This window comes from Corticium candelabrum, chromosome 7 (assembly GCF_963422355.1).
Source record: "Corticium candelabrum chromosome 7, ooCorCand1.1, whole genome shotgun sequence".
NCBI lineage: Eukaryota > Metazoa > Porifera > Homoscleromorpha > Homosclerophorida > Plakinidae > Corticium > Corticium candelabrum.
The window spans coordinates 3,721,523-3,742,543 of NC_085091.1; the positions used below are offsets into that span (position 1 = coordinate 3,721,523).

Sequence of the window (21,021 nt, forward strand, 5' to 3'; positions counted from 1 at the left end):
CTGTCAGAATCTAAGAATGACATTTATGATGATTGACAGCTGCTAGTATGTGCAAATGTAAGTCCATAATAGCCGCCATTACTATAGCATACTGATTGATCTGTCTTCAAGGTCTACTACTCCATACCACTTAGTTACGTTCATCCAAGTTCAATTTCGTTGGACTTCCCTTATCCTGTACGTACTTCCATACTGTACTACGTGTACTATGCTGATACACTAACTGTACAGTACACTAAGGACCGCATCCGCCCACACGGCGCCTCTCCCATTAGGGCACTGAGATGAGGCAACAAGTTTTGAAGGCTGGCCAAGAGTAGGTCTTGCAAACGTCTAGCAAAGCCGTCTGATCTAGAGTATGAAACCGCCCAAGTGTTTCTTACGACAAATCTTGGTCACCTCGTCGTTTGAAACCAAACAAGAACAATTGCTAACACCAAATCTGCTGACATTTAAGGGTCTGGTCATTATATAAGTGTGGGGGCTGGCAAATTTGCTGTGGGGCCATAAGTTTGAAATTTGAAATTCAGTGATTTGCAGGGGTTGCTGAAAATTTTGGACATTGTCTGTTGGGGGGTCATAATAATTAATTTTTCAGATTTTTTATCTGTATACACGTACTATAGAATGAAAGAACGGCATCTTTATTTATAAGGTATTGCACACATACATTGCTGAAAGCGGCAATTCCTGCTTTACTTGTTTATCAGCGGGTTAAATAGAAATGACAAACTTAGAAATCATGCCTAGGCCGCAGTTCAACCCTGAAACAGGCTACTTTTATTGTACATACGGTATTACCCATATGATTATATATAGTGCATGTGTATATGCAGACCTCTCAACTTTTCTTCACACCAAACAGTGAGACTGTCCTTCGTAAATGACCACGCCCATTAAATGTGTCCAAAGTGGGCGTGGTTAGCAGCCTCTGGCCTATGTGTCAACCTCGCTTTACCTTTCTGTGTGAGCTCCAAGGCTTAGCCTTAAACTTCCAAAGGTTACTTTTACTGCATACCCCATCTGGATAGTCCAGATACAAGCAAGCAGAGCCGTCTACTAGAGTCTAGTTTAAAGAATCTGCTATGTCCAGAAAGACTAGACTCGTGCAAGTGGAACAAAAAGCACGTGCCAAAACATGTGAAGTGCGTGAGGAGGAGAACTGGGTATTTGAGTCTACAGAAAGACGGGACTACACAAAGTGACTGTTGGAGAGCCTCACGATAGGCTTGTCGGGAGGACTGGCAATCATGAGAATTGGGCACAAATCGTGAGAGTTGAGAGGTCTGTATATGCACATCTAGGGGGTCACAGATAGAGGGGGCCAGAAGTTTTTAGCAGGCATATTTAGCATAGGCCACATATCAAACTATGCGAACCTCGGCAAATTTTGCCATCCCCCAACACTTAATAATGACAGGTGTAACGTGCTGAGATTGTCACCGTGCTGGGATTGTATTTTACAGTCTGCGCATGCTCAGCAACTATTTGCGCGCATAAGTCTACATCCGGCGTGCTGAGATTGTTCACACATCTAGGTATTATTATATTGAGGGTTTTTTTATTTCTTGGATAGAGGATAGACAATAGCTGTGTACACTCACTTGTGAAGACCATGGATGGATGATCTGAAGCAAAATACAATTGCAGCTAGGGAAGCCAGACATTGTCATGTCTCTGCAGAGAGAGATGCCAGAATCTTGTAACTTATTTCCTGACACAAAGCTTTCCACCAGGGTTAGCAAAAAATGAAATTAGAAACGTCAACAACAAGGCCAAGACTCACCATTGGGATATCAAAGGTAAGAGAGATTTATTTGTACAAATGTGTATGTATAGTTATTATGTCTAATTATATTTCCAATTGTATAAACTTGTATGTAATAATTGATGAATAAAAAATTATATATATAGATAATTGTATATAGCATATACATATTATCTAGTACATAATTATTCTTAACAACTGAATTATTTGCTTCAACCCAATGCTTTGACATTGTTGTAACATATTAAAATAGTTAATTAATATATAACTAACAATAATAACTATAGATTTCTCAATATAACTCTAAATTTGTTTCACGCATGCGCACAAGTCAGCAATTTCAGCACGTACCAGTAAGCAATTTCAGCACGCTTGTAGTGCGTGCTGAGAATGTCAGTTCTATTTTGCGCAAGCGCAAACAATCTCGGCACGGTGACAATCTCAGCACGCGACACCAGCCCTTTACCTACTCTCTAGTCAACTGGTAGAGAACCCTCTCACCTAAAAGTCTTGTTGCCATCCAGTGATCCCATCGAGTGTACCATAGAACAATGACGGCTGTCACTGATGTAGCTAGCGCTAGGTAAGCAAGTCGACACTTCATTGTCTCTCCCACCAGAGCCGTAGCCCTGCCCTCGCTCTTCAGCGCCCGTAAACGTAGGCTTCATAGCGCGAGGAGGTCTGATATATATATATATATATATATATATATATATATATATATATATATATATATATATATATATGTATGTATGTATGTATGTATGTATGTATATTTTTAGACATGTATATACTTATACTTCTTACAGATCCCAACTGGGATCAACTCTACCATCTAAAGCTATTCTACATAACACCATCTTAGCATTGTATAACCATAGCATTACAGACAGTTGTTGATGCAAATTACAAACCGATCTACTGATACCAGAAAAGAAGCCCTTTGCGCTATAATTTTAAGTACTTGTAAACTGTTCGGTGTCCATAATCCTAAAGACTCCACCACGAGGGGATGAAAAATACCTCCAGTGTTCGAAACCATCGCATCATGCCGCTGATCTTTCTCAATCTCTCCTGCTGCAGCCGCTGCCCCTGGACAAGTGGCTGCTTGAACAAGGTAGGATGGCTGTAAGGAGTTTCGGACGGTCAAGTCAAAATATGTCGGAAGACCACGTTCGAAATTCGGGTGAAAAATATCACCAGGTCTTGAATTGCGTGTGCTACTGCATCGCATTTCTCGACGACAACGAGAATCATCCACTAGGAGTGCATTGAAGACTACTTCACAGAGTGCATTGTGACACTTCATTCTCAGATTCTGCTCTTGGTTGCAACCTAATAAATGATCACCGAATTTGTCAATGATTGCACCACATGTACAGCGCTTGGCATCAGAAGGCAAGTTGAAGATTGAAATGCCCAACCAGACTCTCAAAGCAATACTAAATTCTTTGCTGGGCGTGGCGAGGCCGAGGCTTAGGTTTGGCAATGCCCGCAACCATGCACCAGCATGTTGGCCAGAAATCATGTTCAGTCTAGCGCGATCTCGAATACTAGCAGAATCTTTGACGGAAGAGCTTAAATCAGAATCCACACACACACACACACACACACACACACACACACACACACACACACACACACACACACACACACACACGAACGCACACGAACGCACACACACACACACACACACACACACACACACACACACACACACACACACACACACACACACACACACACGAACGCACACACACACACACAAACGAACGCACGCACGCACACACACACACGGTTCTCTGTTTGTCTCTACACGCGGCTCTGTAGCCCCAGAGCCGTATAATTTGAAAGCACTTAGAAGCAAGTGGCGTCAGAGTTGTCGCAACTATCTCTGGCTCTCTCTAGATGGCTACGTATTATACAGCGCAAAGCACGGCCTAGGATTCCAAACATGATATTTGCAATTTGTAAGACGGTCACACTGTCGACTGTCAGTACACAGTAACAAGCCATTAGAGCTGGTTTGGTGGCCTAAAGTTCTCGCCAGCGGTCCAGCGTTTTCTTCCAGTGCAGTGTCCAAGCGTTGCTTCCCGCGTGCCAGTTCCTTACCGTTGGCATGGTGATTACTTCCCCAGGAAGCTGGTGTCTTCCCAAGCTCCCAAGCTACATAGAGTCACGAGTACGAGTAGACGTACGTGGAAGCGTGAGTCTACGTGTAAGTCCCGGATAATCTGTACAAACTGTGAAGATGGACTTGCGACAGCTCGTTGGAATTAGTGGTGCTGCTGCAGTCGCCGTCACAGCTGCTATTATTATGATTATATGCGGGTGGTACCTCGTGTGGAAAGTCTTTCTGTCGCAGTTTCCTCTCTTCAGAGCCCTTATGGGCTTTCAAGACGACAGTGAACGTCCCGGATCGAAGACAAAAACAAATACGAAGCAGAGACAACGATATCGACCAACTCCGGACAATTCTTTGCACAGCAGGACGTCAGACTCGTATCGAAGAAAGACAGATGAGAGTGGACAGATACAGACAGATAGTTGATATAAAATATTTATTAGTAAATGTCGCAAGTATCTGGGACTCAATTATAACGAAGCATGTGGTCGGTTTCGTTCTAATTGAATATTAATTATTAATGAAGGTCAACTATTGTAGTGTTAATGTATACGCATGCGCATAATATGTATTCCCACTTACTTACCCACTTACCCACTCATTACACACACACACACACACACACACACACACACACACACACACACACACACACACACACACACACACACACACACACAAACAACAAACACACAGACGAGGACTTAGAGGCACTGCCACAGTGAACTGATTTAATACCTAACGAGATACACTCATCTCTGTATTGTGGCCCATGATGTATCTATCATACCGTATTTCTGTGAATAGTGCCATGCTCAAATTGTGCGCCATGCTCAAATTGTGCTCCATGCTTAAATAATGCCCCATGGTGACTCTATAACAAAATAATAGTGCCCCATGCTCATTGGGGTAGTGTTCAAACCCAGTTATGTGCATGCGTGTCTATCAATGTGTACATTTGAGATGAAATGAACACCCAGATAGAAGCACTGACTTCCATTGAAGATTCAACGTATGCAACAGACCAGGAATATGACTCAAGTGAAAGCAAAAGTAGCCAGGATACATACCAGTAAGACTTAAGATTAGATTACCATAGTTTGTTTGTGTTGTTTGTGTAGTGTGATGGTATGCAATTGAACAATGCAATAGTCTCTGTGCTTGCAAAATAATATTGCCCCATGCTCAAATTGTATGTGCCCCATGCTCAAATAATGCCCCATGTTTCAGAACTATAAAGCAGAAGTATACGTGCCACAAGTTAGTAAGTTATTGGTACACATACTGGTTGTAAATTAGAAATGTGGCTTTTGCCCTGTCTAAGGAGTCACGTGACAACATAGTTTTGTTAATTGACAGTATTTCATATATTGAAAATTGTAGACTTTTCAAGTGTGTTAAGTTATGCATAGCAGCTTCCAATGTAAGTTTTTGTGTATAAGTCGAAGTTACCAGATGCCGTGTAAACAAGCATTTCTATGTGATTTGGAATCTCTCAAATACCCAGATAACATAGTAGCTCTAAAATTTCTGAACGCCATCTCTTTGCCAACAACAGATGACTCTAGTAATTGACCGTTGAGCAGCACTCTGACCATGTAGTTACGACGTTTTCTTTCTTCTTTGGCTCGCCAAAGTTCAAACACAAGTCTAGTTGCATATGATGGTCGTTGCCTAATGGCGACGTCTAGTGCTGAAAGTAGTGCATTCACAGTTGAGTCATGACCAGAGTAATGAATCAGTACCCTGCTGCCCGCTCCTTTCACCCACTTTTCCATCTCAGACACGATCTGAGCAAGAAGTGGTTGGGCGTTGATAATTGATATCTACACATTGATTATCCATAATTCATTTGATAATGTGGTCATACAAATCTTACATTCTGATTGTTGTAATAGTGATTGAATGTATCTGTTGCTTTGACAAGCTTCATTGCAAGAGAAGGTGACATACACATGTCGTCGATACAAGGAGTTATGCTGGTCGAAATTCCATTGGAATACAAATGACAAAAGTGACACACTATGGCATCATAAAATCGAGCAATATTGGAAATACTCTCATTTCCAACTCTTGACAAAAACGTATTTCCTTTGTTGACGGCCGACTCCCACTTTATCTTGGCACGTTGATAATCAGTCTGCTTTCGTATTTGAACCCACTGTCTGTCTCGAAATGGACAGACCTTCACATAGTCTGTATGCGAAATTGGATTGTCGTAGAACATTGGGCCACTGTTGACATTCATGACCTGGTGGCTGCTCATGCCACCCAGCAGACCAGCAGTCAAACAGAGTCCTGACATTTCCGTCCTTTGAGTTCGTGTGGTCAACAGACGCATCTTCTCCTCTATCTCGGACCCTTCCATGTTGACAAAGTATGTTTGAAGAAGATGTCGTCCAAGCAAGTGAAACTGTCGGCATCCGGTCCAAGTTAGTTGTCCGTTATCACATTTGTCATAATAATTAGACGAAAAATATTTTTGACGACCTCTAGGACAGAGAAAATCTTTAATTCGAGTGAGAGGTGTGTCATGAATTGGTGCTCTGTCGCCATGTCGAGTGACAACTTGCACCATCAAGAAATCGTAACAGTTAACCTCAGAAAAACGACTCTCGTTTGTATTGAATATTTCTCTTTCCATTGTGGAAAGACTATGGCAACGTGAAGCCAATACCGATTTTAAGTCTTCATATTCGTTTCCGGTTGATGACGTCATTGTGGATACGTCACCTGTCGCGTGATGGGACGTGCTAATTGGGCTGTTTGGTGCCCTATAGCTAATTGTTGCCAACTTTGCATTAGTATGCTGAAATAGGCGCCATAAATTCCTCGTTTGCCACTGTACTCCTGCAAACATTGTCAATTGTCACGTGGCTATAGGATTCTGCTCCACATACATATGCATACCTACCATAGTGGGACACGAGTGCAGATACTATTATTGTCCCTAGGATCACTGACACTACAAACGACAGTTGCGACGACCGCATGAGAAAAGGAAGAAACTGTATTGGTATCAATTGTAAACTACAAACAATGGATGTCTTCTAAATGCTAATGAAACGCGTGCATACACCTACTATGGTATCCTCCCACGGGTATATGCAAATTTTGTTCATTCTCATCTTCCACACTTGTTGCAGAAAATATTTAAGTTTAACGAAAATAGAGTGAGCAATCTTGATTAAAATTTTAGTTACTTAACATACAAACAGCTAATAGTCAATCCATGGCTCAATACTGTTACAGTATACATACACGTCTAAATGAGCATAATATTTAAGCTCACTAAAAACATCAAATTCAGTATAATCAATGTACATATAGCGTTACAGTAGACTACATACGAGCGTGGTCTATCTGACAAAGACTGCTGCTTTCACAATCTACTCCAGAATCCAGACTCTACCATCGTTGTTTAGCAGCAAAGATTTCACTGACAAATATGCTTACCAGATTCCTTTCAAGCAAGCATTTCTATGTGATTTGGGATCTCTCAGATGGCCGTGCAATATCCTCTCTTTAAAAAATTTCAATGTCATCCACTCATCTAGAACAGATGACTTCAATACTTGTCCATCATGGAGGACCCTGACTTTGTATCTGTTGTTATACTTCCTTTCACTCCACAACTCGAAAACAAGTCTCGTTGCATAAGCTGGTTGGCGACCGTAAAAGGCGCCGAGTGCTGAAAGAAGAGAAGACATGGTAATGTCATGACCAGAATAGTGAATGAATACACTCTTTGTTTGGCCGGTTGCTGAAATTTCCATTTCAGATACGATCTGGCCGAGAAGAGGTTGAATGTTGACAAGTGAAATCTAGTACATAATAATTATGACTGATATAATATAACATTTTAATCTTACAAAACAGATTACAATGAAACTTAGTCTTCATTCTATATGTTCAATTATAAATGATAGATACTGACAATAATAATATATATTAGCATTAATATTATTAATACAATATTAAAAGATAGTAACAATAATACAATCCGTGTGGACTACACAGAAACATGTACCCTGCTGGGCTCACCTGCCGGGTTGGTGGACGCATCAGATGGGGGTAAAGACCCCACTTGCCCATCATGGAGAGGCATAACGACACATACAATCTATTAGCGCTAATATTAATCATTGAAAGTAAGAAAACATTTCACTGCTTATAAAAATTAAAATTTAAAAATAAAAATAATACAATCTATTAGCACTATTAATATTATTAATAATTATTAAATGTAATAAAAATCTTTACTGCTTTAATAAATCTACTATTCTTAATTATATTATTAAAGTGGCACAGTCCAGATTTATGCGCATGTTCGTGAAACTGCTTGCTCGCGCGGATTGCTTTTGCCTCGCTTTGGATTCTGCCCATAGCTAGATCAAAACATGGCGTTCCCGAGAGATGAGATGATGTTGTCAGGGGAAACTGATGATGAAGAAACGTTAGAGAATCTAGTTGAGCCAGTAAGTTTTTGTTGGACTCCATATTTTGATTGGTATACACAACGTGATCGGTGTGGTAGGAGAGTGTGAGATGCAGTTGCAGAGGGAAGTGCGCTAGAGTGAGACGTGATGGACGAGGCTGCGAGTGCAAAGCGGCAGGTGCGCACTGTGTGAGTGTATGTTCTTGCAGACCTGAGATATGCAGGAATCGCGGAGAGGTGCGCGCTAGAGCTTCGTCTGTTATTCTTGACTAGTGCCACGTAGTCTGCACATCTAGAGTTGTCGAGGAGATGACAGTCATGCAGGTGTATTAGTTGGTCCTCCCAGAGAAGTGGCTCCTTCTGCTGATGAAATTGAGGTTGTCATATTTCTTTTCTATATATACCTAATGGTGCAACTACAGTACAACCAAGGTACCTTCCATTGCATGTCTTGTAGGGATTTGTTAGCAATCTCAGCATTAGACAGCTTCAAAATGTTGTGAGCTCCTTCATCTGTAATTCAAGGGCGTCGTTGCAACTTGCTGAGGTCTACGCTAATGTTCTTGCAGAGAGAGGTGACGGAGACCATCCTTTTGCGTCACCAATAAATCCAGAGACTTTGCCATGGTGCATTTGTGGCCGATGTGTTAACATGGATCAGTCTAGAGAGAACGTGTGTTGTCGAAAGAGGGTTTGCTGTACAACTGAAGAATATTTCAGGGCAACAACCCTTGACCATAATGTGCTACAGCTACAAATTCGTCTAGCTGCTGACTACCGAGTGGAAGTCCCCAACTATAGTCATAACGGATATCGCAAAGCTGCATATAGGCAGTACATACTAAGTCAGTACGCTATTTGGGTAGAGGAAATAGGCGCATCGCGCCTTCATGTGTGGTACGCTGTATACGACATTGGTTTCCCTCCCCAGATGGAAGGTACATGGGGTACAGGAGTGAGTAGATATTCAGGCAGTGCTCAGATTGTTTAGTTTAGTAGTAGTTGTGTATTCTTAGAAGTTAGATGCATGCAAACTGTGAAATTTTATGTCATTGTCAGTATAATTCAGCTATGGCAAATAACTGCAATTCTCATGTCAGTTGACCCTAGGCAACTTGTTGTTAGCTTGGCACTAACTGAAAGAAACACAAGTATGTAATAATTCTGACTGGTTTGAATACTTACCCTATAGATATTCAATAGCTGGTACACAACAACGACCCTTTCTTATCCATCTGCCATCCATCACTAGTGAAGTACTACTTACTGGTCCTTCATGTCTGGATAAGACGTTTATATACAGCACTATAACGTGCTAGTCTGCCATCAATTTTGAGTCACTGCATTCATGGTTTGCCTTTAAACGCTCTACATATTTCTTGTTGACAGCTGGCACCCATCATAGACTGCAAAACAAGACAACACCAAGCAAAACACAAGAATACAGACTCTTGGTACTTGTGGCAGAGTCATATCTTCCTGTAGTTTATTGTTTTAATACATCTGCTGCAAAAGTGCCAGAGAAAGTTTCAACAGGTGACTGGGTCCTGAGCATACATTTTGTGGGTCAGTTGCTGTCCTACCTGCCCACCTTTCTACCGCCTTTCTGCCATCCATAGTGTGTATCTACTCTCGTCTATATATCGGTGAAAGAACAGGCTAGCAAATCAGCTAGTGACTTTCACCTGCAGGAAGACATTGAAGTATCTCTATTGTGTTTGTTTTTGATAACATGCAGGTACTGTAACATTATGAAGTATGTCAGCATGCTCACTTGGGCAGAGGACACAGATGTGTTGCATCATCCTGTGTGACCAGATGTGTCCTCATGTATTACTGTATTGCTTGAGCCTATGCAACTATGGCCTGGTGAGATGCTGTGAACCTATACATTTATATCAGTGATGCAACAATACAACACAACAGCAGTATTAACAAACACAATGGCAGTCATTGTGGTAGCACAAGAATGGTGAGGTAACCTAAACTGTACCTGTCCTACTACACTGCCTTTCTGCCAGATCAGCAGTTGATGGTGGACTAACTGGAGCAGTAGTTTGAGCAATGTGTTGGGGTTTTGCTGTAAAAACACTGTGTGACGATGAGTTGACTCTTCCTCTTCCATTCGCTTTTTTGCGATCGTATGTATTATCCCAGTTACGTGATTGTACTGTTTTCTTTCCTTCACCTTCCTTACGGTCCACTGCTGGGAATTTTTATTAAACTTCCGGTGAAATCTTGGTTGTCTTGTTGTTTTTGTTATAGCCTGTTCCAGAGTTGTGTGCTCATTATGATCCATGGCCGCTAGCAAACAACGGGCCTTGAAGGCTTCATACCTAAAACACTTAGGTAGTTTAATCATACGGGGATTGGATGTGAAGTGACTCACCCAAATGCTATTCTTTTGGAAGCATATTTAAGGATTAAATTGTGATAGTTTTCAAGCGCACTTGTTTGGCTGCAGTGGTAAACGTAAATGTAAGAAATTTTTTAGAAAATACAAAGCATTCACATCAGCCTAACCGACATCGTACATAATGGGTCATTGACCTAAGCCACTTAGGATCAAGCACAACCTTTCTCAAGAATTTCATTGATGGTGAATTGACATGTAGTGCACGCTTTCCACTCTGTAGCCAGTCATCATTTGCCAGCTCACTATGACTACATCTACCCGTTGCCCACTCATGTTCACCAATTACATGGTGCAAGACTCCAATCCAAATTGTCTGCACAGATGATAGATACTTGTGCTGCACGTGTGGTGTGGTGTGGTGTGGTGTGGTGTGGTGTGGTGTGGTGGTGTGTGGTGTGGTGTGGTGTGGTGGTGGTGGTGGTGGTGGTGTGTGTGTGTGTGTGTGTGTGTGTGTGTGTGTGTGTGTGTGTGTGTGTGTGTGTGTGTGTGTGTGTGTGTGTGTGTGTGTGTGTGTGTAAGACAGCTCTGCCTTGGAATGTATACAGTGTACATATGTACGATTGTATGTATGTAAATCTTTCATACCTTTAGCCGCTCTACATCTCCTTTTGCTTGTTGGCAACTCCACCAAAAATGGTTTACTATGGATCTTTTCCAGGGTCCGAGTTCAGCCAGTTCTCGTTTCTTTGATGCCTGTTCAACAATCATGAGTGTTTCAGTACTAATACTAAATAATTTGTTGCATACCTCAGATAGTATCTTTGATAATTTTTGGCTTTATGCCAAACATCCAACGAATGCACTAAGTGTCTGTAAGTTTCATCTCTTTCTGTAAGGGAGAGGTTTAAATTCCCAAATGTCCACCAATTTACATCATGTCATGTCCTTACCCAGCATTGCAGAAATAGAAATAGATGCATCTGTAACTAATTCTATGACTTTGATCTTCTTTTGTATAGATGTCAAAGCTCTCTGCAGTCCAAGTTTCTCCATCCTAGGTGATTTCAGTTCAGTCTCTCTCTTGTCAACAAATTGAACGTCTACAACTTTTCGTGTGACAATATCCATAAGAGAGTACACACAATATTTTGCACTGAACCCTGGTGAGTCACAGCGCCCATCACCAGCAAGAACTACTGGTCGATCTCCAATATCGGCGAGGATTGCATTTCTGGATGTTTCCCAATGTTCCACAACAGACAGACATATATATAGGCGCTGAATGCGATCGAAAGTTGACTGTGATATAGAATTCAATCTAAAGAACTGACACAAGAGACTAATTTTTGAGAAGTTGTTTCCAGACAGAAAAACTTAAGCAGCAAACAAAAGATTATTTATGAAGAATGGGTATCCATTTTGAGATTTGCATCGTGCAGAACTACTCCATGAGCCTTGGTGGAACTTCTTGCAGTGCCATTGCAATGTCAATGTGCTGCCAATATGCTTCTTCTGCACCGATATCTCTTCCCAACAGAAGGGATATCTGCACGTTTTTCCAAGCAACTGCAATATGCAATCTTCATCACACACAACCCTGGGTAACTTCAGCCTATTCTCAAGATCATTTTCAAAGATAGTGATAGGTGTTATTGCTATTGGCTGCACTGAGACACGTACAACAGGAATAGCTCCAGAAGATGGACTTGAGGTAGGCATCTGTCCACCTGAATCTTTGTCACTAATTCCAAACTGTACCTGAAACGAAGCAAATCTAGTGGTCAGTAGTAATAAACTCTAAGATTACAAGATGCAAGGGGTGTGACCCCAAGTGGTTGTTTTGTATGCTCTTTATTGAAGAAAGACAACATCCTTTATTCTCATTATTATATCAGAATGACACTATAAGCAATTTACATGCATCCTCTCTAACAAACAATCTTACCGTTGGGATAATCATGTCCTTTACAGTCAACTGATCATCCAGAACTTCCTTGCTTCCGACGGGTGAGGTTGTGACATCGACAATGTCATGTGATGAAGCATGGTGAGTGCTTGGGGACAAGGTTATGTCATCCAGATAACTGGCATCAAGCTCATCAACATCATCAGAAGAAGTACAATCAGTGTCACTATGGATACATAATTTATAACATCTGTAACTGCATGTACGTTGGATAGTGATCATTGATGACCATGCACTTAGATTACCTTTCATATCGGTATTCATCTTCAGATGACTGGTCAGATTCATCTAGTGTAGTCAGTAAAGTCTTCAAGCTGATAAAAACATTTGAAGTCACAACTGTCCTGTAAGGGTACAGGATCTTATATTTACTCAGCCGTTCTTCTAGGTTCTTGATCTTCATTACTCTCATCATCTGTTTCAGAACCTGATGAACAATTCACAGAGGGACATGGAGAGCTGCATCAGTGGACAACAGTCATAAGATTACACTATGTGTACTATATCTACAGATACATGCACAAATAGACGTGCAAATTCAACTGTCGTACTTTGCAGAGTTTACTGGACTAAGTGTAGATGGAAACAGAGGTCTTCTTGAACTGAGTTTGCCTGACCGTACAGGAGTAGAAATCATTTCTTCTACGTGTCTGACAGATGTGTCTAAATCACGAAGATCTGTACAAGACAGTAGACGTGTATGTTTATATACCTTCTCTATTCTCAGTAATCTACTAGCTAGCCTACCTGCAGCTATCAAACAGTCAGACTGGTCTGTACGTTCTCTAGAATGGGAAGCTATAGTCTCCAATGTTGCTGAATCGTCACCTAGATTGAAGAATAGAGTCATATCGGTGTGGAGAATAGTGCGTCGATCGAAGTGCTGTGGCTGAACTTACCAATCGCATTAGGCTCCGGTAGAGAAGTGGACAATGGCTGACAGCTGAAAAAGCGTAAGCTTTGACTGTTATTCGTGAATTGATACAGAAGTACCAAGCAAGCTAACCTGCAGTTGAGTACGCGCCTCAAAAGAAATTCGGCAAGCGAGTTGAAACTGGGCAAGCGTAGGCGATCTCTCAAAGCGAGGAGTCTGTCGTAAGTAGATCGTTCCAGTCTTACTACTTTGCATTCTGTGTCTACTTGTATTTTCCGACGACCAGCCCCTCGTCTTGCACCTCCGTGCTTCCCTGCACTACGCTGGCTTCTTGCGGATGTAGTCGACATTACAATAGACGTATACTTCCGGTCACGTGCAGGATTTATCCGACGCTCACACATGCATATACGAATGCAAAAACAGATAAATTCAGCTTTTTAACCTCTACCTGCTATATTTAAAGCGTTCCGTCTTTGCAGAGTCTACAAAGATAATGTTGTATTTGGTACGGCTACTCAAACTGTGAACTGCAAAGCGTTCGCATCCTCGTTTTTTGTGAGAATACAGAAAATGTACTACCTTATTATAATATTTAAGCTTTGTCTTTTAAAGGTTGCTTATTTCGATGAACTTGAAAAATGTATACACAATTCAAGATGGATTCCGAGGCGTTCTCCTCGCGCAACATCTGGACTGTGCCCCTTTAATATCATTATATTTATTAAATTACTGTATTATTAATTAGTTGTATGTTATGCAATTTGCAATTGAATTACTCTGCAATTCTTGACTACATATCCTCCTTACCTTCTGGTCATTTTGAGACTTTACGTGGACATCGGCTGCCTTGAGTATCTCCAACGATAAAGAAGGCGGCATACAATGTTTCTTAACACAAGGTGTGATGCTGGCAGATATGCCTTTATGATACAAATTGCAAAAGTGAGACACAAGAGCCTCGTTAAATTGATGAATATATGTCAAATTCCTGCCGTTGTATCCTGTAGCAGTAATAAAACTGTTACCTCTGTTGACCGCTGATGTCCAGTACGACGCCGATTGTTGATACTTCAGATTCTTTCGAATTTGATTCAATAGTTTCTCACGATAAGGACAGCTCTTTACATACTTAGTATGTAATGCATAAGGCACCATTGCTAGATTGACTCTTACTAATTTGTTGTAGTTAGTGTGGCCGAGCAAACCAGCAACGAGACACCTTGCAGACCAATCTGTTCTCTGTCTTCCAGTCGATAATAAGCGAATCCGATTCTCAAGTTGACCAACTGTCAAATTAAATGAATAGGCCTTACGAAAATGCCTACCAATCAACTGCAACTGCCTACAGCCAGTCCATGTCATCTGAGCCTTGTAGCAGACTGTATGAGACAAATCACTAGCTGAAAAAAGTTGCCTCGAACCGTCTGGACAATAAAAAATTTTCATTCCTATAAGTGCTGTTGCAAACATAGGTGCTCTCTCGCCATGTCTTGTAACGACTTGCACCATCCTGATGTCATAGTCCTCAAAGGTAGAAAAGTGACCCTCACTTGATGCCACAAACTCTTTCTCCATCACGAGAGGGCTGTGACAGCGTTCAGTCAAAACTCGTTTTAGCTCATTGAACATTTCATCTGTTTGGGATTGAGTCGATTGAGTTTGCTTGTTATACGATGTTCCGTACTTGCTAGTGTGATTACTAATTCCCATAAAAGACCTAGTAGACCTGCTTGACAAAATATTGACTGCATAATGAATTATGCTCGCTGCTCGATGGCGTTCATTTAGAACTACTTGTGTGTCCTCCGCTCTGTTGTGTGAATGCTCTTGTCTAAAATACAAGACCACAGAACAAACGACTGTATGTAACACCTTCACAATACAGCACAAAAAATGGACAAGTGATGTGGGATTTTCTAGCCTCGTCCCCAGACTCACGTGAGCCTGGCAGTCTCCGGTTCCCGTATGACACTTTCAGCCTCCTGTCGTGGCAGTGTCTGGTTCCCGTATGACACTTTCAGCATCCCGTCGTGGCAGTGTCCGGTCCCATATGACACTTTCAGCCTCCCATCATACCGGAACCGGACACTGCCAGGCTCACGTGAGTCTGGGGACAAGGCTAGGATTTTCTAGGGTGTGGCTACTCAAAAACACAAGATCTTAATCTCTAACCACGCCTTCTGCCATCCATTTTACTTGCAGATGTGCTGCCAGCACTCTGTGCAGCCTGCATCATGACCCAATCCATCTGTAAACCAGGCAGCTAGATGAAATGCTCCCAGTGCTGGCAGCGCTTCTGCAAGCAAAATGCATCAGAGGGTGTGGTTTGAGGCGGTTTGGAGTTTCAAGCATTGTGGTTTTAAGTAGCCACGCCCTAGAAAACCCACACAATAGGAATACATCTGAAAGGAATAACTTATTCGTCAGATTCTTTGTGCAGTAACAAAATCATAGTCAGCATGTCATTATTCAGATCTACACAACATGCCATCTGCCTGTCTCTCAATGCATTTTTCATACTCTAGGTGTCTACCTGTAATAAGTGTATACTTCCTGGTAGAGTATGAAAAGTAGAAGTAGAAATATGCAACTGTTGAAATTGCTAACAGTAGAACGAAAGCTGAACGCTTGCGTCTCATCAGACCAGTAAACTGTTCAAGTATGTGACCTCTTCCACTTGGACAATCCATAAAGTCGCACTAGACTCACAGACCAGGAAACTGAGCTTGGCCTCACCCGTCTGCCACCTTGCCAACACACGTGCCCGTCCAGCTGATGTTTGTCTCCAGATGGCGTCAGAGCAGTCTGAGTGAGTATGACGGCGTTTCACTAAATATAGAAGTGTACATGTATGCACAGGATCGATAAATGATCCCGCCTTACGCGTACTAACGACTGTAACTGCTCACATGACCTGTTTAAAATTTGAAAAGTGCATGCACACTTTCTGGAAGAACTTGGGGCGGATAAAAGGTGCGGATCCAGGGATGGTGCTCTTGGTACACGTGTACTCAACACAGTGGGCGTGTCCTGAGGAACTTTAACATATGCTCTCACTACCCTGTTCAAGTAACGTCTATTGCAAAGGGTCTAGTATCTATAGAAGTAAAACATATAAAACGTATACTACAGACAGGACTTGCCAAGGGCTGCTGCATTTCAGGGACAAGGTGACGGAACCAATGACTGATGGTTTAAATATGCACCCAAAATATAAGGGTCCATGAAGCTGTTGGTGACTGTGTGCTGTCTATACCGCATTATATTACCCTGTCATTGTGGCAGACAAAGGAACCGCTCAAATGTTTCATCAGAGACAGTAGAAGAGTACTATATAGATAAACTATTGTCATCCCGTTCCTGGATCACTTCCTTGGTTAAATAGAGTAAATGTTTTGACTCAATTTATGTTTTGACTCAATTTATGTTGTTGGGATCTTGAAGATTTCTTTGTTTGTGCAATTGCGCAGGGCATGAGTTTCTGCAAAGTCAGTACTTGGACTAAACCTTGTCCCTCTAGCTATGCCTATACAGACCCATTCTGGAAAGGCATGCGGAAGAGATTGACTAGACGGATCTGCCTAGTCCTGTGACTTTTAACAAGAAGCTGGTATCGGTCACTAGCAGCCCGCACAGATGAACAGTATTGCCCAATAATTGTAGATACACTCTTGAGAACCATTTGCAGTTGTGAGGGGATCAAGCATCAGTGAACTACTACGACTTAAATCTTACTAGCGTTCTACAATGGGACAGACAATTAACGGTCTTCCCTGTCACGCTTTCACCACATGGAAAAAGAATACGAGGAAGTCATCTTTGCTAGAAACACACACACACACACACACACACACACACACACACACACACACACACACACACACACACACACACACACACACACACACACACACACACACACACACACACACACACACACACACACACACACACACACACACACACACACACACACACACACACACACACACACACACACACACACACACACACACACACACACACACACACACACACACACACACACACACACACACACACACACACACACACACACACACACACACACACACACACACACACACACACACACACACACACACACACACACACACACACACACACACACACACACACACACACACACACACACACACACACACACACACACACACACACACACACACACACACACACACACACACACACACACACACACACACACACACACACACACACACACACACACACACACACACACACACACACACCAGGGGCGTAGCGTGACCTCTAGGATTGGGGGGGCTAGACTTTGCGACGCAACGGGACACGCCCACTTCATCAGTCAAATCAGCCAACCACACACTTCTTGCCTTCGTAGTACGTACCTACATATGGGCAAAAAGCTGTCACATGCGTACTTGAAGACTGAGTGGTGCATACGTGGGAGCTTGGAGAATTGATCATTCTTGTGTGAGCAGAGTACGTTCTACTGGCAGCTAAATAGTTTGCAATTAACCAACGGTTCCAGGGTACTCTAGATAGCGTAGCATAGTTTAAATGCAACAGCTGTTCTAGACGTCACGGAGGTGCGATAAACTAATTTAACAGTAAACGCCTTCGTCCACTAGACCCAAACTCTGCAACAAGGTCTTCCACTCTACACTCCAATTTTCGACATTCTTCGCGCTCGACTGTCAGGAGTGCTAGACTAGTCAGACGTTCTTGTCCCATCGACGTTCTGAGCCACGTTTTCAAACGACGGAGAGTGGAAAATGATCGTTCACATTCCGATGAAGATGCAGGAATGACAAGAAGTGTCTTAAGAAGCTTACAAGTTTCTGGGTAGCAGTCCCTGTTAGTGCCTTTGTTGAAGAACGTCCGGACTTTTACAAGTTCGGGCAAGTCAGTTCCCTCTTCACTCTCTACAGTCCAGTCCGGTTCGCCTTGGTACGCTTGAATATTACCATAAAAAATTTCAAGTTCATGCTCAAGTCGGCCAGAATTGAAGTCGTTGCCATAAAATGTGCACACTGTCTGAAGACTCGACCGGTCTGGTCGGCTCTCTGTCAGTGAGTCTACTAGAAGTTTTTCGACTGCAGCCAGAACTTCATATTCATTCTCACGAAATCTCTCTTTCATTTCCATTCGCACGATATCTACGACCTCATTGTAAACCAGTTTATATTGCTCTTGACAAGACTGAGGGTAATATGGTGTACCACCACCATCCATGGCCAGTCGCTGTGCTACTTTACGTTTGCGCGGAAGTTGTGGAAGTTCCAAGCTTAGTTTTGACGCAATGTCTTCAGTATTTTTCCAGACGTCTTGAAAGTCTTCACGAAGTGCACCCACGGCTTTGATTGTGCTAGAAACTTTCGACTTGACTCCAGACAGCTCGACACGCCGACCTTGTAAGTAGCGTGAAAGAACAGCAGTTTTCCCAAGTACCTCTTCCAACACTGAAATATAGAAGAAGAAGTGGAAAGTCTGAACAGACTTCAGAAGACAGGATGCTTCTGGTCCTAATTCGGCATCTTCAGTTGAAATTGCTTCAAGAGTGTGAATGATCGCATCAAAACTGGACTTGATAGCATGTACAGCTTCATAGCGTGAAGACCATCTAGTTTCACAAAGTCTCTTGAGAGTGACAGAACTGCCTCCTAGCTTCTCCTGGATAGCCTGAAACCGCGAATGTCTCTTTGCCGATCCTTCCAGCAGTTTGTAGAGGCTGTTTACCACTCCAAGAACGTTTCTAATATCCTGGACCGCGGAACAAGCATTCGCTAGAGTGCCCGATTCGGCAACATGTCTTGCCTGATTCCACACAGCTGCCGCCAAGCAGTGCACATGCGAAGACTCGTGCTTTCTGTAGTCATCTAGTGCCGTTTTCCAGTTTCGAAAGCCTCTTTCAGTAAAGCATGCATCGTAGTGGCCATGCTTTCCGCTCTGCTCAGCTAGGCGACACGCAAAACAAAATGCAGAATCCACCTTCTCACTATACTCCAGCCAAGGGAACTGGGAATACCAAGTCTCCTGAAAACTTCTTCGCTGACGCAAAATTTGCCTCCTCGGAAAACTTCCACCAAACAAATCTTTGGATCGAGGTTGATGAGGGCCTACTAGAACGTTAGCGGCTTCTAGAACCAATCCACTGGAAGGCCCAGCAGCGGTAGAAACCTCGCTAGGTGTCACTTGTTCGGTGCCTTGACCATCAGTGAGGCTGACTTCTGAATCTAACTCGACTGTTCCTTGAACTTCTTCAGACTTTTGCGAGTTGTCAGAAACTTGACCGCGGGAGAAGAATCCTATCGTATGAAAAACAGCGTGAACTGCCACGCGTATAGAGATCTAGAATACAGTACGTAAACAGCCATGATCAATGAGCTTGTAGTTGACAAACAACCTCAAACTGCTAAGAAAGCGCCACGTGCGTGACTGCGTTTCTTTGGAAAAGGTTGCTCAACAACTGAAAGTCCACTGGGGTCTGGGTAATCGAGGCAGTCACCTCTACCTTCTGAATTAGCTGAAGATGTGAGTAGTGTACGTAACCTATAATAACTAGAACGTCTAACTGTACCTCACATTTGTTGTCAAAATCTGGCAGCATACCTGTCTGCAAAAGGTCACTGGCGCATAGCGGGTTTGTTTGTCACAGTCAATGATACATGACTGACAAGCTATTGTCAATATATTACCTGAAATAGACGCCTGCTTCTTGGAACTTCCTTTCCCTCCTGCACAACTTTTCAGAGTCGCCATTAGATGGGCACGTGACTCACACGTGAAGCCTTGGCAGCCCGACGTCTGATTTGGGCTCCCACAGTGTCAGAGACGGGTTCCAAAGCATACGTATGCGCATTGGAAGATCAAGCACACAAAAATTGATGGACACGCCTACAAACTTTGGGGGGGCTATAGCCCTGTCTAGCCCATGCCACGCTACGCCCCTGCACACACACACACACACACACACACACACACACACACACACACACACACACACACACACACACACACACTCCCCTAAGGATGGAATTACGTGATCCATATTCTAGACTCAGATGACTAATCGGCAGCTCAGTGCGTAGTGCCGTTTTACAACTACCAAGGTTCTTTAATGAAGGCTGATTTTTGCGTTAATATAATTCATTTGTTGATATTAATCATGCACCCTCATCTTGGGGCTCTGGATCCGCACCTGGGCTACGCGAGACTACAAGCACATGTAGGCTTCGGTTTACGTTACACGTTTCCATGCAGCCTGAAAAAGGCTCCTCAAAATCTATAATTTTAGTCTAGCTAATCGCCTAGATGACAGCCTCTCCAACGAAAACTACCCGCTTGTACATTACCTTTTGCCTTTACTGCCTTCACACGTACAGAAACGGAAAGAGTGCTATTTGTACACGAAAATCAAACTCGACCATTGGCCAGTAGAATTGCATACGGGATATAAGATTTTACTGG

The 21,021-nt window shown here is 42.6% G+C and overlaps 4 protein-coding genes across 10 annotated transcripts in view; all 4 read right to left on the reverse strand.

Annotated features, from left to right (window-relative positions):
- LOC134182320 (carbohydrate sulfotransferase 15-like) overlaps positions 1 to 2,396 on the reverse strand; it is a 4,908-nt gene extending 2,512 nt beyond the window's left edge. Inside the window, exon 1 of the mRNA XM_062649717.1 lies at positions 2,270 to 2,396. Within this exon, the coding sequence (XP_062505701.1) occupies positions 2,270 to 2,372 (103 nt within the window). The 5' untranslated portion in view covers positions 2,373 to 2,396. The remainder of the gene's footprint in view (positions 1 to 2,269) is intronic.
- A 2,897-nt stretch (positions 2,397 to 5,293) lies between these two features.
- On the reverse strand, positions 5,294 to 6,646 carry LOC134182638 (2-phosphoxylose phosphatase 1-like). The gene is made up of 2 exons (XM_062650073.1): positions 5,773 to 6,646; positions 5,294 to 5,719 (listed from the first exon to the last, which is right to left on the reverse strand). Exons 1-2 carry the CDS (start codon positions 6,610 to 6,612, stop codon positions 5,342 to 5,344), a joined length of 1,218 nt encoding a protein of 405 aa, XP_062506057.1. The 5' UTR covers positions 6,613 to 6,646; the 3' UTR covers positions 5,294 to 5,341.
- Positions 6,647 to 7,076: 430 nt separating this feature from the next.
- Positions 7,077 to 20,999, reverse strand: LOC134181920 (2-phosphoxylose phosphatase 1-like). Of its 6 annotated transcripts, none has more exons than XM_062649214.1 (15): positions 20,907 to 20,999; positions 16,064 to 16,359; positions 13,660 to 15,361; positions 13,553 to 13,596; positions 13,401 to 13,481; positions 13,205 to 13,331; positions 13,026 to 13,112; positions 12,899 to 12,967; positions 12,633 to 12,819; positions 11,638 to 12,445; positions 11,495 to 11,576; positions 11,333 to 11,440; positions 10,855 to 11,060; positions 10,721 to 10,789; positions 9,315 to 10,667 (listed from the first exon to the last, which is right to left on the reverse strand). In XM_062649214.1, exons 3-10 carry the CDS (start codon positions 13,929 to 13,931, stop codon positions 12,062 to 12,064), a joined length of 1,251 nt encoding a protein of 416 aa, XP_062505198.1. In that variant the 5' UTR covers positions 13,932 to 15,361; positions 16,064 to 16,359; positions 20,907 to 20,999; the 3' UTR covers positions 9,315 to 10,667; positions 10,721 to 10,789; positions 10,855 to 11,060; positions 11,333 to 11,440; positions 11,495 to 11,576; positions 11,638 to 12,061. The 6 variants fall into 6 exon arrangements, with proteins under 6 accessions (XP_062505197.1, XP_062505198.1, XP_062505195.1 ...); XM_062649211.1 differs by having other exon boundaries at positions 9,315 to 10,016; positions 10,106 to 10,667; positions 13,553 to 15,361; XM_062649212.1 differs by having other exon boundaries at positions 9,315 to 9,467; positions 9,517 to 10,667; positions 13,553 to 15,361.
- On the reverse strand, positions 17,848 to 20,456 carry LOC134182147 (zinc finger MYM-type protein 1-like). Of its 2 annotated transcripts, none has more exons than XM_062649502.1 (2): positions 20,250 to 20,456; positions 17,848 to 19,859 (listed from the first exon to the last, which is right to left on the reverse strand). In XM_062649502.1, the coding sequence occupies exons 1-2, from the start codon at positions 20,311 to 20,313 to the stop codon at positions 18,151 to 18,153; spliced, it is 1,773 nt and encodes a 590-aa protein (XP_062505486.1). In that variant the 5' UTR covers positions 20,314 to 20,456; the 3' UTR covers positions 17,848 to 18,150. The 2 variants fall into 2 exon arrangements, 1 of the variants encoding a protein (XP_062505486.1); XR_009970279.1 differs by having other exon boundaries at positions 19,745 to 19,859; positions 19,958 to 20,456.
- Positions 21,000 to 21,021: the final 22 nt, after the last annotated feature.

Coding starts and splice junctions, on each gene's coding strand:
- LOC134182638 (XM_062650073.1), bottom strand. CDS start 6,612: ATGACGTCATCAACCGGAAACGAATATGAAGACTTAAAATCGGTATTG. Junction 5,720..5,772: donor ACTATTACAACAATCAGAAT/GTAAGATTTGTA, acceptor ATCAATGTGTAG/ATATCAATTATCAACGCCCA.
- LOC134181920 (XM_062649211.1), bottom strand. CDS start 13,931: ATGTGTGAGCGTCGGATAAATCCTGCACGTGACCGGAAGTATACGTCT. Junction 13,113..13,204: donor AGTCCAGTAAACTCTGCAAA/GTACGACAGTTG, acceptor CCACTGATGCAG/CTCTCCATGTCCCTCTGTGA. Junction 12,820..12,898: donor GATGAATACCGATATGAAAG/GTAATCTAAGTG, acceptor ATGTATCCATAG/TGACACTGATTGTACTTCTT.
- LOC134182147 (XM_062649502.1), bottom strand. CDS start 20,313: ATGGCGACTCTGAAAAGTTGTGCAGGAGGGAAAGGAAGTTCCAAGAAG. Junction 19,860..20,249: donor GAAGCAGGCGTCTATTTCAG/GTAATATATTGA, acceptor TTCATACGATAG/GATTCTTCTCCCGCGGTCAA.